This window comes from Mirounga angustirostris, unplaced genomic scaffold, assembly GCF_029215605.1.
Source record: "Mirounga angustirostris isolate CCGP_5_RB_7025 unplaced genomic scaffold, mMirAng1.0.hap1 SCAF_3, whole genome shotgun sequence".
NCBI lineage: Eukaryota > Metazoa > Chordata > Mammalia > Carnivora > Phocidae > Mirounga > Mirounga angustirostris.
Window position 1 is genome coordinate 87,044,149 of NW_026991711.1, and position 16,603 is coordinate 87,060,751.

Below are 16,603 nucleotides of genomic sequence, written 5' to 3' on the forward strand. Positions count from 1 at the left end.
TTCTCCCTCTCCCGCTCCTCCTCCCCTGCTCTCTCTCTCAAATAAATAAATAAAATCTTTTAATAAAAAAAGATTTTTTATTTTGGGCAAGGGGAAGGAAAAAAAGATTTTTTACTTTGAAAAATTCTGGGTTTTTTTCTAGCTTAGATAGGATCCTGAAAAATACTGAGTTAAATTTAATGTGGGGGGCGCCTGGGTGGCTCAGTCATTAAGCGTCTGCCTTCGGCTCAGGTCATGATCCCAGGGTCCTGGGATCGAGTCCCACACTGGGCTCCCTGCTCAGCGGGAAGCCTGCTTCTCCCTCTCCCACTCCCCCTGCTTGTGTTCCTGTTCTTGCTGTCTCTCTCTGTCATATAAATAAATAAAATCTTTAAAAAACAAAAATTGGGGGCGCCTGGGTGGCTCAGTTGGTTAAGCAACTGCCTTCGGCTCAGGTCATGATCCTGGAGTCCCGGGATCGAGTCCCGCATCGGGCTCCCTGCTCAGCAGGGAGTCTGCTTCTCCCTCTGACCTTCCTCCCTCTCATGCTCTCTGTCTCTCATTCTCTCTGTCTCAAATAAATAAATAAAATCTTTTAAAAAAAAAATTTAATGTGGGATATAATAATGATCCTTAGTTCATTCTCAATAATTCAGTATTTTGCAAAAAACACTTCTCCCCAGCAAAGTGTATAAAGTATTAATATTGTATTATTCTCATTGTTATTTATTCTGACTTTTTTGTGTGTGGCTGCCTCTTCTCTTTCTTTTTATTACTAATGTGTTCATTTTTTCTCTTCCTAAGGCAGTAAAGAATGCTGATGGAAGAACCATTTTCCTAATTTTCAAATTGTTGAGCTGGTTGCCATGATGGGTGAGTTCAAACTAAAAGCAACTTTGTCTGTAATTAAGGGATAAAATGGGGAAGAAAAATTTTTCTCTGTGTGTATGAAAAACATTTTTAAAATGAAGTTTTATGATGTAGACTTATATAATGTTTTGTATTTATTTACTTAATAGATTTTTGATTAAAGCACTTTTTGAGTTAAGTTACAGATTTGGAATAAGCATGTCATGCAGGATATCCTAGTAGGGACATTCAAAATAAACTGCTAAGATGGATTGGGACTTACTTAGAGTCTGATGTCCAGAGGGAATACTAGATGAAGAAACCTTTTAAATTGCCCTTCGTTTGTATGTCATCTACCTAAGAAGTTACTTTTATTCAAATGGTCCTCTTTACTTTTTTACATCTACAGTAGAAAAAATGTACTCATTTTTTTTAAACAAGGAAATTAGTATATATAAATGTGATAGGAGATTTAAGCCAGACATTTATTTTGGTATTGTGATGTTAAACATGAGAAAATTTCTAAATTCAAGTGTTTAAGTTTTTCCTAATGAAGAAAATAATTAGAATGTATATACATACATGTAAGTATTAGAATTCCCTTCTCCCCAGTATAGGATTAAGGATCTTACTTTTCTCAAGAAGGTTACATGAGATAATTTTATTGCAATTGAGATCATTTTCAGCTAATTTTTTTCCTTAAGGGCAGATTTATTTTTATCAATAAATAACACAGTCTGGTTTAGACCTGTGGACAGAACGCACTTTGTGATTACATTATACCCAACTAGCTCAGTTGCTGTTTGGCTAAGCTAACATGATGAAATTTTATTTTTTTAAAGAATAGTTTGTAAAAGATTATAAAATTTAAAACCTGGAATTTATTAATAAGCCTCTGGCACCATTAATTTTAATTTTAATATGCAAATAGTTTCATTATAGAGCAGAATATATTGAGTGTTATAAAAAAATAATACATTAGAGAAGTTAGCTATTTGTGTGTTTGAAAGGCTAATGAAGCCATGAATTGCCACATTCTTTTTAGTGGTTTCTCCTTACAGAATAAAGATGTTTTAATTATTACTACTCTGAAACATATAATTACTGCTCACCAAAGTAGTTACATTTTAAAATGTAAACCGTAAAAGTCCCTCAGTTCCTTTATTGACCATTTGCTGATTATCATTAGTAGAATTGATTTACTAGTGAAAATCAATTAAATTGTCTCTGAACTTTTCCAGAGAACATGTAATTGGTATTACTAGGAGATTCATGCTTACATCTTAGAAAGAAATTTTTGATATATTTGGAAGAAATTAAAAGTTCATGGTTCATGATCTTTTCACTTAGTTTTATGGATTCACTACTGTTTTCTAAGGAATGCGTTTTTCTTACATTATTACCTTTTAAGTTGTTACTGGCTGAGATCATTAAATAGTCTGTTAAATGTTTGTAGTCTTGTTGAACTTTATGGTGAGGAAGTTCAAGAAAACACTTCCAAATATCAGTAGGTCATTATCCACAGATAAAGCCTTTTGTTTCTGACTTGAAGTATTGATGAAAAACTCTAAAAGCAATTCGTACTTTGAACATAAATGCCAAATAATGATGAAAGTCTTTTAATTTTTCCCCACCCAACTTGCTTTAATTAAAATTTTAGATGTTCTTTTGATGTTTTATTTAGGAGTCACAGAGAGTAATTTGTTGTGATGGGGCTGTTTTGACACATATACTAGGATGTTACATTGTTAGAAGAATCAGAATGGCTTTATCTTGCCTTAAATGTCAAATCTAGTGTGATGCTAGTGCTTGAGTCTAGTGCAGTTTTAATGTTATTTGTCTTCAGTTTTTATTTTTTATTTTTATCTTTTTTAAAGATTTCATTTATTTATTTGACAGAGACACAGCGAGAGAAGGAACACAAGCAGGGGGAGAGGGAGAGGGAGAAGCAGGCTTCCCGCTGAGCAGGGAGCCCGATGTGGGGCTCGATCCCAGGACCCTGGGACCATGACTTGAGCCGCAGATGTGCTTAACGACTGAGCCACCCAGGCGCCCCTGCCTTTAGTTTTTAAATAATTAAAAATTTTATTTCACCAAAATAACAGTGTAGGCATTGAAAATGTCCTAGATGCATTTTTTGTGTTAAATTAATGCATTTTGCATTAAATTTCATGATCAATTTTGTGTTTGATATCTGTGATAAATATTGAAATTATAATTCTGTGTATATATTATTTTGAAAATACTTAGATGATCAGCAAGCTTTGAACTCAATCATGCAAGATTTGGCTGTTCTTCATAAAGCCAGTCGACCAGCTTTATCTTTACAGGAAACCAGAAAAACAAAATCTTCATCACCAAAAAAGCAGGTATTTGTTTTAATATTTTAATAAATACATATTGTTGTTATATGAGTTGTCTTGAATATCATGAGCTTATAGACGGTTTGTTAAAGTGTCTTGTCTTTTACACTTTTTTTTTTTTTTAAAGATTTCATTTATTTACTTGAGAGAGAGAATGAGATAGAGCATGAGAGGGGGGAGGGTCAGAGGGAGAAACAGACCCCCCGCTGAGCAGGGAGCCCGATGCGGGACTCGATCCCGGGACTCCAGGATCATGACCTGAGCCTAAGGCAGTCGCTCAACCAACTGAGCCACCCAGGCGCCCATCTTTTAACACTTTTAAGTCAAATATTTTGTTGTTTGTCATACATTTTTCCAAATGGGTATGCTAGAGTTTCATTTAATGTGGTAACTGCTCTCTAATGCTGATATTTCATCCATTCTTAAAGCACTTAAGATAAGCAAATTGTTTTTGTTTAAAAATAGTATATTCTATTTACAAATGAGTATCATTTTGATTTTTATAAATAAAATTTGTTTGGGATGTTCAACACAAAAAGTAGGGCTATAGTATTCTATATTTCCATCCAACAGGATTAGCAAGTGTCTCATACCCATGGTGCTAACACTAAGAGATCTTGGTGCTCTTTGCTTTCAGCCCAGATTCAGCAACACAGTTCTCAAGTCAGCTCTTTGGTGGACACTATCAGTTGATTGGAGTTCACACTAAAAATGAAACCTCCTTTCCTCCTGCTCTATTTTAAATGAGTGACCAAGTGGAAAAAAACAAAAAAACGAGTGACTAAGAAAAAAAATGACCTAGAAATTCTAGAAATTTTATCTGATCTCTGAAATGATTTATTCTTTCATTACAGAATGATGTTCGAGTCAAATTTGAACATAGAGGGGAAAAAAGGTAAGGAAAGAAACATTACATGTCAGTTTATTGATTTAATCAAATGAGTCATAATTAAAGCCATTAGAGGTTTTTTTTCTGGACTTTAGTGGAGGTTCATGGCTTACAAATTGAGAATGGAATAGTGTTTGGTAATGTGTAACATGTACTTAGACTTAAAATAGAATCTGTCAAAATTTAGGCTAAACATAAGAAACGATTAATGTTTTTATTTTAGGAAATAAAAAAGGTCATTGCATAATGCAGCCTTTAAACATTACCATTTCCTTTTATTTTTACTCAGGGGAAATTAAATATATTTCTCCTATTGTAATTGTATCATCCCTTCAGATATTATGTAGAACTTACGTACATGGAGTTAACATTCATAATTTTGATTGAGAGACTTCAGTCATATGACATGTATTTAATTAATAGCTTTGAGAAAGATGAGTTGGAATGGTGGCTATAAATTAATCAGCAAAGGGATAAGCCTAGTCTTCCACTGGGTATCTCTATCTTAGTGCAGTGGTCGGGGGCGGGGTGGTGGTTGACAACAAAATTCCTAACAAGGCCTAGTAGGAGTTAAAGAAGATGGGATTTCATTTGTTATTAGTGTCTCATTAAATTCATTTAATGAAAGAGCTATCCATTTTAAGACTTTAACAAGGCTTGTAAGTCATATAACCTGAAGATGTAAAAATGCTTTACACAGAGATGTCTGTAAAAATGGGTTATACCAGATATACCATCCTGCTGTCCAATTTACTTTTCCCCTATTTATTGTTCTTTTATGGATATTACTTCAGTTCTTTTCCATTCACTGAGCACTATTTATTAAGTACTATAAGTACTGGGCCATGAAGGAATAAGGTGAGTGAAACAGACATGGTCCCTCCCACTTACAGAGTTTTACAGTCTGGTGTAGAAATCTCCAAGCTTAGGTGCAATGCTCCCCATGGGCAGTACAGGCTAATCCTTTGCTACAGAGGAAGAAAATATTAGAATTTAAAATTTTTAACTTTTAAAAAATTATTATTTTGGGGATAGACTTAAATGATATATAGGTGTTCAGAAATGTTGAGTTGATAAGGGTACAGAAATCAAAATTTAAATCCCCAAGGAACAACTTTATTCTTTTTAACAGTTTCATTGCATTCCATTATATAGATGTCAAATAGTTAAGTTTAATTTTAATCACTTTCTTCAATGAACGTTTTACAGTTGCTTTTTAATATTCATAAAACAATTCCAGACTTAATTTTGTCTTTCTCTACCGAAGAGATAACTGTTGTAAATATGTTACTTAATATATTTAAGAAAACTAATTATCTTAAAATTCTGTCTGTATAGAATTCTTCAGTTCCCCAGACCAGTTAAACTGGAAGACCTGAGATCTAAAGCTAAAATTGCCTTTGGACAGTCTATGGATCTCCATTATACCAATAATGAGGTAAACTAGCACAGTTTAACTTTCAGTAGCTCTTATTTTGGAAAGTAGTATGTTCATTTAAGAGACTTTTAGGAATGTTTATTTAGGGATTGATAAGGTTATGGTATGTTAGAGAAATAAAATACTCCAAGTAAATTTGTAAATTTTAACTAACTGAAATGGATTTTTTTTCCATTGTGGAAGGTGTTTAAAGATGCTACTGTGCAAATAATTGAATGAGAATATACTGAAGGAGGAAATATATGTATTACTTAGAAGTTTGCTGCTGGGGCATCTGGGTGGCTCAGTCAGTTAAGTGTCTGACTCTTGATTTTGGCTCAGGTTATGATCTCAGGATTGTGAGATCAAGCTCCAAGTCAGGGTCCCTGTTCAGTGGGGAGTCTGCTAGAGATTCTCTCTCTCCCTCTCCCTCTGCTCCTCCCCCAGTTTGCACGTGCACACACTCTCTTTTTTTAAAAAAAGTTTGCTACTTATTTATGTTTTATTATCACGCTGTGTACTTTTTGATGAACTATATTTTTTTCTCATACTCTGCACTTGGCTATAGAGACAATAGAGCTTTAGTAGTCAGGTAGTTTAGTTAAAAGTTTAAAAGGATTATTTTCGTGTTGGTTAGGACATGATTAGATCATTATGTTTATGTTTGTGAGTCAGTACATGTGATCCCAGGGCTTGCTCTGGCAGTGAGGAGCTCTGTGTTCTGGAAAATCCCCTTTTGAATGTTCTGTAAAACTCAGATTGGATTAGATAATCTCTGAGGTTTCTTTCAGATCCTATGAGATCTCAAGATCTTGAATCTTAAAATTTTCAGGGACAGTTTGGTTGATTGGTTAATTTGTTGTTTTCCTCAGAAAATACTTGCTGAATTTGGCAGGCATAATGATGTGATTTATGAATTGCAGCCCACATGGAGTTTATAGACTTGTGGTAAAAGCAGGCAATTAAACAATGAGTTGTTCAAATATATGAGGTTCTTTGAAGGACATGCATAAAATACCGTGAAAAAGAATAAAGGCAAGGCAGTAGGTGTTCTGTTTAGATAGTACTAAGAACTCTGGTGGTAATATTTAATTACTGAGACTTGAGGTTGAAAAGCCAAACTTGCAAATAGTTTTGAGGGGAAGAACATACCCCTCAAGAGAGAGGGCTGAGAGCAGCTGAGAAAAGTACCTACAGAGATCCTAAGATGGAAAAGACTAATGTGTTTTAAGAATAGAAAAAATGCCAATGGGAATGGAGTAACTCTAGAGAGCTTAGTAAAAATTAACTTTTGAAAACATGTGAAAGTTCTTTGCAAATGTTAAAGAATTGTGCAAATAAAATATTTTCAAATATGAGATTTTCAAATGAATTATTATTTAAAGCAAAAATATGCTAATTAGTTTGTCTAAAGAAACCACTTATAGATGAAAGCAGAAAATATTTTGATAAAGTAAAAATCTGTATACAAACAAATAATATCCCTGAACAAAGTGATGAGTATCATACTATAGTAATACCTTAAGATTTTATTTTTCAAATACTTTTTGGGTTTTTAATTAGCCATGAACACCTCTTGTTGCCTGGCCCTGTGTTGGCACTTATTATTTCTGTTGTCCTGGCCTTATTTCCAGCTGCCAGCCCCTAAGACTCTGAGGGCTTTTCAGAGGTACAGCTGTAGTGTCTACACTAAAGTACATGTGGGGGTGCCACGGGGTGATGGGAGAATGAGACTCAAGGATGGGGTGGGAGGTGGGGATGGATGGGTTCCTCTTAACCACAGTGGTAACTTGCTGGATAACACACCCTTTATGGGCCTCCTTCCCTGGCTTCCCCAATCCCCTACCAGTGTTTCCTAGAATCTTTTCCTATATAAATAGGCTTGAATTTGATTCTTTATTTCATGGTATGATTTTAGGGAAATCAGGTTATATCTTTGTTTTTGTTTGGTCTAAAATTATATAATGGAAAACTCTAAAGTGTCAAGATATTTTAAGACTGCAGTATTGTCTTGATCTACCAGTCTTGTAGGTCTATCAAGAAAAATGAAATTAGTTTGACATAATTTGTTAATATTTTATCTGTTTAGCTCCTAGAATTGAGGAAGATTATTGACAGTTGTCTTTAGCTACTAAGTTTACATTTAAAAAAAATTTAATTTTCGGGCGCCTGGGTGGCTCAGCTCAGTTGGTTAAGCGACTGCCTTTGGCTCAGGTCATGATCCTGGAGTCCTGGGATCGAGTCCCGCATCGGACTCCCTGCTCAGCAGGGAGTCTGCTTCTCCCTCTGACCCTCCCCCCTCTCATGTGCTCTCTCTCTCTCATTCTCTCTCTCAAATAAATAAATAAAATCTTTAAAAAAAAATTTTATTTTCTTAAGTTGTGTAAATCATAGACTTCTTAGTGTCTTGTTTCTCATAGACTTCTTAGGTGTTCTTGTCCTTTATTTATTTTAAAGATTTATTTATTTTAGAGAGTGAGTATGCATGCATGTGAACCGGGGGGTGGGGGGTGGCCAAGAGGGGGAGAGGGAAAGAGAATCCTCAAGCAGACTGCCTGCTGAGTGTGGAACCCAACACGGGACTCGATCCCAGGACCCTGAGATCATTACCTGAGCTGAAATGAGGAGTCAGCTGCTTAATCCACTGAGCCACCCAGGCACCCCTGCTTTTGTCCTTTATAACATCTGACCCATGAGAGAACTAGTGAAAGCACATATCCACATTTAGGGTTTACTTTGGGTGGCTGACCCATTTAGCTTATTTGTTTAGAGTTCAGTCAAGTTACCAGGGTCAGAGATGAGAGCCCCAAGTGGATTGTAGATTGCAGGTACATTGCTAGTGGCCCCCTCCATGGCAACTGCTATAGATGTTTATTGTATTTGAGATGTTGATAAGCACTCTAGTTGAGAATGCAAATACGTAGTTACTATAGAGAAAAACGTGAGTTTCATCAATGCAGATGAAAGATAGTACCTTTATTTTATATAGTTTTTGTGTGTGTTCTTTAATGCTGTTTTGGGATGAAGATATTATACTTTATGTTTTGGAACTTTATGGGAATATCCTAGGAAATTAATTTTTAAATGTGTTTTCTAGAAGAATTTAATTAATAAAGCAAAAAAAAAATTGTCCTTATTCAGTCTATGATTTTAGTGGTAGGATGGGAAGAGTGAAATGATCTAAATACATTTATTTATTCAGAATTTCATTATACTAACAAATCAAAGAGCCAGGGTATTTTGAAATTTGTAATTCCATAGTAACAGAGATGCTCCTGAAAGGACTTGACCTGGTGGGATGGTTGGCATGATTCATTATGTTCCTTTTTGTTTAGTTGGTAATTCCATTAACTACCCAAGATGACTTGGACAAAGCTGTGGAACTGCTGGATCGTAGTATTCATATGAAGAGCCTCAAGATATTACTTGTAATAAACGGAAGTACACAGGTATGAATTGAGACTTCTTTCAATAAGGATTATAGGATTTATGCCAGTGAAAGTCAGTATATGAAACATAGTTACGTTCTGTAATCATTGATACTTTTTCAGTATAATGAAATGTAAACTTATATATTGAATTGCTATAGCTTAATATCCTTGCTCTTCAAAACTAGCCAAAATTATAAATGAGTATAATATACTGTACATATGAAACTAATAGAAATACTGAGAACTTGGGAAGAATTATACTGGAATTATAATTTCAAAGAGTAGATTTGATAAGACCTACAAATGATATAGAATATCTAGGTTGTATTTGATAGGGGAAAGGATTCTGTTTGAAGCCCCAAAGGGGAAGAATAGCATTAATCATCCTTTTTCCTTTGTAGGCTACTAATTTAGAACCATTGCCATCACTAGAAGATTTAGATAACACAGTATTTGGAGCAGAGAGGAAAAAGCGGCTTTCTATAATAGGTAAGAATGCTAGTGTCTGAACCATAAAATGGGCAATTTCTGTTTCTTCTCCATTCTTTAATGTAGGGTAACACCTAAACATAGCCATGATAAATAGTAGCCTACCTCTGTACTCTGTAATTTTTCTCAACTATGTTCTAGTTTCTGATGTTCCTTGAAAAGTTATGTCAAGTGTTAAAAGATTAGCAATCTCCAACTTAAATATTTGTTTTCTTTATGTATCTAGGGTATTTTAATATTTAACAAATTTAAGTAGAACCTCAAAGAGGTCTTAATTGTACAAATCGGAGGGAAGAAATTAAAATAAGTAATTCTAATATACTAAAATAAATAGATGGACTAAGTTCATAAGCCTTTCTCAAAGTTTTAGTCATTGCAGTACTATCAAAATGAATTGCTAAGAGTTTCCAGATTATTGCTTTATTAGTATTCAGTATTTGCCATTAATAATAGATTGTTAAAATTAAACTTGTAGTATACAGAGAAACAGTGGATCCTGTGTATTGTCAGTTTTGAAGGAGGTCTAGTAGAGAGGTGTGGGCAAGGCAGAGGTGCTCTAAACTCCCCAGTTCTTTGGCTCTAACTTCATACCACAGTTAGTGTAAAACATTGATAATCTCTATTTTTATATGATAAAAATATTACATTGCTCAAAAACCACTGGTATAAATGTTTTTTAATAGAAAGGGCATTGAATGTGATCATTAAAGACAGCATGAAAACATGTGAGGGATGGATGTGAAAGGGAAAAGTAGAAGAGGAGGTGAAACAGATGACTGGAGAGGGAGAAAGCAGAAGAGGGGGCAGAATAAGAGATGTGGTTAGGAATCCAGGACCGGTAACAGGATGCCTGGGTGGCTCAGTTGGTTAAGCGATTGCCTTCAGCTCAGGTCATGATCCTGGAGTCCCTGGATCGAGTCCTGCATGGGGCTCCCTGCTCAGCGGGGAGTCTGCTTCTCCCTCTGATCCTCCCCCACCTGTGCTCTCTCTCAAATAAATAAATAAAATCTTAAAAAAAAAAAAAAAAAAGACAGGTAAGAGAAGAGGATTGTTAATAACAAAAGATTAAATTGGTGTGTGGGACTCCCCCAAAATCTGTTATTCATCTTCTGTTTTGGTCCCCCAGAAGAAGCTATTTTATGACTTACTTCCTTCTAAGTATCTGTCTTACATAAGTCCTACTTTTGGTTCCAGAAATGCTGGAAATGTGAGCAGCAGAGATATGATATACAAGTAAAATAGAAATTGCTTACCTTCATTCAGATATATTTTGTTATAGTTTAGAATTTTGGTGAAAGAACATTAGGGATACCTAAATTCAAATTCCAGCTCTCTAATTAACTTGAGACCAGTAACTTTGTTCTCATCTTTAAATCATGAGATTCTTGTGGCAATAAATTAAGAGAACACTTTTAAAGAACATTTTGCTTTTCAAACTAGAAAACATGACTGCTATTATTAAGCATACATTTCTTTTTTCATTCCCTTATCACATTATAGTATTTATCATCTTAAAGTAAAAAACTGCCAATTCACTCTAGTTGCATTAGAATAAGCTGAATGCACTAGTTAAATTGACATTTTAAGTTCATTTTGAATTAAAACTGTACTAAATACCTCTTGTCCTACTAATAAATATTCTTATTTGAGTTCAGTGCTAGCATAAGAAGAAACTGGAAATTGTAATGTAGAAAATTATTGACCTTTTATTGGCACCTGTTTACACTTGGAATGGCTTTGATAGATACGACCATCATCTTTTTTCCTTATTTATTGACAGTTACTCTCTTCAATTATTTTCATAAAAGATAGCTATAGGAAAAACTGCCTTTGGGATGGAGTGTATGCTGGTGTGGAGGTCTTAACCAAGAGTGCATTGGGATACCCATTACCAACAAAAGTTAAGAAAAATGGGTTATCTTTGGGTATACATATCCAATAGTGGAATTGCATGGTCATATGGTAGTTTAATTTCTCATTTTTTGAGGAACTTCCATACGTTTTCCCACAGTGGATACACCAATTTATGTTGCCACCAATAGTTCATGAAGGTTTCTTCCACATCCTTTTTCTCTAGCTGTTGTTTCTTGTGCTGTTGATTTTAGCCATTTTGATTGGTGTGAGGTGATGTCTCATTGTGGTTTGATTTACATTTCCCTGATGATGGTGATATTGAACATCTTGTGTCTTTTGGTAAAGAAAATGAAATGTGAAGAAATTCGAAGAAAAACTAATTTGAAAAGATATATGCATCTCTGTATTTATTGTAGCATTATTTACAATAGCCAAGATATGGATACAACCTAAGTGTCCATGGATAGATGAATAGATAAGATGCGGTGTGTATATATATTTATATATATATATACACACACACAATGCTATATTACTGAGCCATAAAAAAGAATGAGATCATGCCATTTGCAGTAACACAGATGGACCTAGAGGGTATTATGCTAAGTGAAATAAGTCAGAGAAAGACAGATACCATATGATTTCACTTATATGTTGAATCTAAAAAACAAATGAATAAACAAGCAAATAACCAGACTATTAGATACAGAGAACAAACTAGTGGTTGTCAGGGGATTGGGGAGTTGGGCAAAATAGGTGAAGGGGATTAAGAGGCACAGACTTCCAGTTATAAAATAAGTAAGTCATGGAGAATGAAAGCATAGTGTAGGGAATATAGTCAATAATACTGTAATAACATATAAAATAAGTAAGTCACAGAGAATGAAAGCATTGTGTAGGGAGTATAGTCAATAATACTGTAATAACATATAAAATAAGTAAGTCACGGAGAATGAAAGCATAGTGTAGGGAATATAGTCAATAATACTGTAATAACATGGCGATAGATGCTAACTACACTTACAGTGGTGAGCATTAGAATTGTCAGATCACTGTACCTCTGAAACAAATAATGCAATATATGTTAAGAAAAAAAAAGAAGAAGAAGAAGGTAGCAGGAGGGGAAGAATGAAGCGGGGGAAATCGGAGGGGTAGACAAACCATGAGAGACGATGGACTCTGAAAAACAAACTGAGGGTTCTGGGGGGGAGGGGGGTGGGAGGATGGGTTGGCCTGGTGGTGGGTATTGAGGAGGGCACATTCTGCATGGAGCACAGGGTGTTATGCACAAAGAATGAATCATGGAACACTACATCTAGAACTAATGATGTAATGTATGGGGATTAACATAAGAATAATAAAAAAAAAAGAATCGTCAGATCACTATGTTGTATACCTGAAACTGTTTTAACATGTGTGTCAACTAGACTTCAGTAAAAATAAAATAAATAAATGAGAAGAAAAATGGGTTATCAAGTAAGGAGATGAAGAAACTTCATCTAGCAGTTTTTCTTCCCTATCTCCTTTTAGTAATGAGTATATTGATCTTTTTTTATAAACAAGAGTATATGGAAGGAATAAAAATACTAGCAACAGTGTGATCATAGCTGTTACAAAGCTTAAGTAAACCCCTGGCTCAGAGTTGAGTTCCTAATTATTTCAGAACCAAGTAGAAAGTTATCTTTTCTTTGCACATCTCTTGGTAATCATTTTGTTCTCTTTCTCCCTATCTCCTCACTGACAAATGCGGCATATCTTACAGCGACCCCTTTTTATAAGGCAAAGCCTTTTTGCTTTAAATCTGACCAAAACTTAAATGCTTACATAACTTCCTCGTGTCTTTTTTTTTTAATAGTTTAATTTCAAAATATTCAGAGAAAAGGGGAGAGTTGTGTTACTAAACATAGTGTTATTTCTGTAAACCAGGTAAAAATAAGGTGGATTATTGTCTCATAAGAAATGATGTGATTTATTAGATGAGCTATATTAGATTTTCTCATTTTCTGAACTGTGAAGAAATTTAAATGCCAGGAATATGGCTTGTCATAAAACCTAATTTTAAAGTACCCAAGAATAGGATTCAGGATTCCAATTTGAAAACACTACTATGGCCTAAGTGATTTAAGAAGTAATCTCACTTTAGGTTTCTATGGTTTTTTTAAAATTTATTTATTTTTTTTGCAGTTAGCTAACATACAGTACATCATTAGTTTTTGATGTAGTGTTCAACGATTCATTAGTTGCGTATATCACTTTAGGTTTCTAAAGATTTTATTTATTTATTTGACAGAGAGAGAGACAGTGAGAGAGGGAACACAAGCAGGGGGAGTGTGAGAGGGAGAAGCAGGCTTTCCGCTGAGCGGGGAGCCAGACACAGGGCTCAGAGTGCTCATGACCTGAGCTGAAGGCAGACGCTTAACGTGTGAGCCACTCAGGCGTCCCTTTAGGTTTCTAAAGATTAAGGAAAGGGAATGGAAAGAGCATCACGGAGCCAAACGTGCATAGCATATGTTCAGTATGAATAATTTTACCACCACAATACCCTTGCAAAGGAGGGATTTAGTCTTTTTTTGTTTGTTTACCCTAGGTGTTGGCTTTATATATTATTTAATCTATTTTTTAAATTCAAGTATAATTAACATACAGTGTTATGTTAGTTTCAGGCGTACAATTTAGTGATTCAACAATTCTGTACATTTCTCAGTGCTCATCAAGATAAGTGTACTCTTGGGGCGCCTGGGGGCTCAGTCGTTAAGCGTCTGCCTTCGGCTCAGGTCATGATCTCAGGGTCCTGGAATCGAGCCCCGCATCGGGCTCCCTGCTCCGCGGGAAGACTGCTTCTCCCTCTCCCACTCCCCCTGCTTGTGTTCCCTCTCTCACTGCCTCTCTGTCAAATAAATAAAATCTTTAAAAAAAAAAAAAAAGATAAGTGTACTCTTAATTCCCCTCACCTGTTTGACCTATGCCCATACCCACCTTCCCTCTGGCAACTACCAGTTTGTTCTCTAAGAGAGGAGGGATTTAGTCTTATGTTGACAGATGAGGAAATAGGTTTCTGGGGATTGGGTAACTTTACTAAAGACATACAGTTGGTAAATAGCTAGAACTGAGATTTAAACAGTCTGAGGTCTAAAGCCCACATTTTTTCCACTACATTATGATGCCTTCCATCAGTTCTGTTAAAGGGTAACATATATCTAGGTGCAAATGACCCTTGGAACTTCAGAAGCAGTGGCATCTAAAAATCTTTATTATAATATCAGCCCCATGATGCAGTTGTCAGCAGTTAGAGGAACATACCACCTAATAAGTATAAATGAATATTACAGTGAGGTTAATAATTATAGTGGGATGGGAGTTAAAAAATGTATAAATACATTTGAAGATTTATAGAAATGAATGTTTGGAGAAGTTTTAATAAAACTGAATTTCAGTAGCTAAAATTATTGGTACTGCAGTCCAGAAATCTTGTGTGCATATTTAATTGAAACAAAAATTAGTTCCCCGTTGAAATTTGTAAAATTGTATAATTTTTTTCCTTTGAGGTCCCACTAGTAGAGATAGAAGCTCCCCTCCTCCAGGATACATTCCAGATGAATTACACCAGGTTGCCCGGAATGGGTCATTCACCAGTATCAACAGTGAAGGAGAGTTCATTCCAGAGAGCATGGACCAAGTAAGCAAAAGTTGGATGTCATTTTTCATTTTGTTTAAAGGGTTGTTGTCAGGATTTGTGTGGTTTGGCTGGTTTCCTTTGTGTGTGTGACTTCTTCTCCCATCCCATATCTTCCCTCTTACATGAACAAAATAGTAAAACACACAGGAAAATGCCAACTAACTTACATGTGCCTGTGTGCATTCATGTATAAACAAAGCTGGAATAAGGCTGGTTTTCTTACTTTGCTCATCTATAAATAAATGAATGCATTTGTTTGTAATCGTGGGGTTAACATTCAGATTTTTGACATTTGAAAGATACAGTAAAACTACAGATATTTAACTTTGTGAAGCTTAGGTTTGTCAACTTTGTAAAACATTTTTAAATGTTTTAATAATGTAGTAGTCATGGTGTCATTATTCTCAGTTTGAGTGGGGCTATTGTTCAGTGTTGAGAGAGCAAAGTTATGTGAAATCTTTTAGCTTTTAATTGTTTAGCCAGCAGTCTATAGAGAAAATATTTTTCTCTTAGGAAATTTTGAAGTTACCTACCTATAAGGGATCACTACATTTAAAACATTAAAAAATTAGTAACTCTGGGGGGAGGTGACTGCTATTGGATATGGGGTCTTTTGGGTACTGAAAGTGTTCTCAGATACTGAGGAGGGTTGCACAACTCTCAATATACTAAAAACCACTAAATTATACACTTTAAATGGGTGAATTTTATGTTATATGAATTATATCTCAGTAAAGCTGTTTAAAAGAAACCAGTAACTTCTGGTTATATCATATTGAATCATGGAGGAACTCTTTATTTTTCTAGATGCTGGACCCATTGTCTTTGAGCAGCCCTGAAAATTCTGGCTCAGGAAGTTGTCCATCACTTGATAGTCCTTTGGATGGGTAATATTGATTGTACTTTTTATTTTTTAATATATGTGGGTAAATATGTGTATATATAGCATGTCAGAGGAATGTAATTGGTACTTGTCTATACTTAGGGCAAATGAATTTTTTCAGTTTGGACAAATCGTTTAACCTCCTGGAGCTCAGTATCTCTATCAGATAAAATGATATCTGATTATAATGAGTATTTTGCTTCCTAAAATTGTGTGTTTGAAGCTAAATGCAAACTTAGAATTTATGTATGTTTACTTTTAAAACTCTGTTTGTGGGGTGCCTGGGTGGCACAGTTGGTTGAGCTTCCAACTCTTGATTTCAGCTCAGGTCATGATCTCAGGGTCGTGAGATCAAGCCCCATGTAGGGCTCTGTGCTCAGCGTGGAGTCTGCTTGGGACTCTCTCTCCCTCCCCGTTCCCCCCCCCCCCCCGCATGCGTGCATGTGTGCACGCACTCTCTCAAATAAATAAATAAATCTTTTAAAAAAATACATTTAGTTTTGGAGGTTTCTTGAATTGTTTCACCTGTTCAGGATTACGTTCATTCTGGCACTAAATTATAGATAGCTTACTTTCTTGGTAATTGTGGCCCAATATGTTGAGTGTCATTTAAAATTTAAGTACTTTTGTTTTGTGAAATAGCTGTTCAGGAATATAACCTGGGTGAAGTTGCAACTGTGAATTTTTTGTTATAGGTGCTCCTCTCCGGGTCTCAATAAGACAGTGTTTACATATAGCACACAGAGTCCATAAAATCTTTACCTATTTGATCT

At 35.2% G+C, this 16,603-nt stretch overlaps 1 protein-coding gene across 5 annotated transcripts in view; it reads left to right on the forward strand.

Moving 5' to 3' along the window:
• Window positions 1-16,603, forward strand: part of MAP3K2 (mitogen-activated protein kinase kinase kinase 2) — a 102,351-nt gene that overhangs the window by 62,132 nt on the left and 23,616 nt on the right. For 4 of the 5 annotated variants that reach the window (XM_045869055.2, XM_045869052.2, XM_054506252.2 and 1 more), the window contains 8 exons: window positions 784-852; window positions 3,079-3,197; window positions 4,046-4,086; window positions 5,419-5,518; window positions 8,833-8,946; window positions 9,330-9,417; window positions 14,817-14,947; window positions 15,755-15,834. In XM_045869055.2, coding sequence (XP_045725011.1) covers window positions 846-852; window positions 3,079-3,197; window positions 4,046-4,086; window positions 5,419-5,518; window positions 8,833-8,946; window positions 9,330-9,417; window positions 14,817-14,947; window positions 15,755-15,834 — 680 coding nt within the window. In that variant the 5' untranslated portion in view covers window positions 784-845. The remainder of the gene's footprint in view (window positions 1-783; window positions 853-3,078; window positions 3,198-4,045; window positions 4,087-5,418; window positions 5,519-8,832; window positions 8,947-9,329; window positions 9,418-14,816; window positions 14,948-15,754; window positions 15,835-16,603) is intronic. The other variant, XM_045869056.2, reaches the window with a different exon arrangement.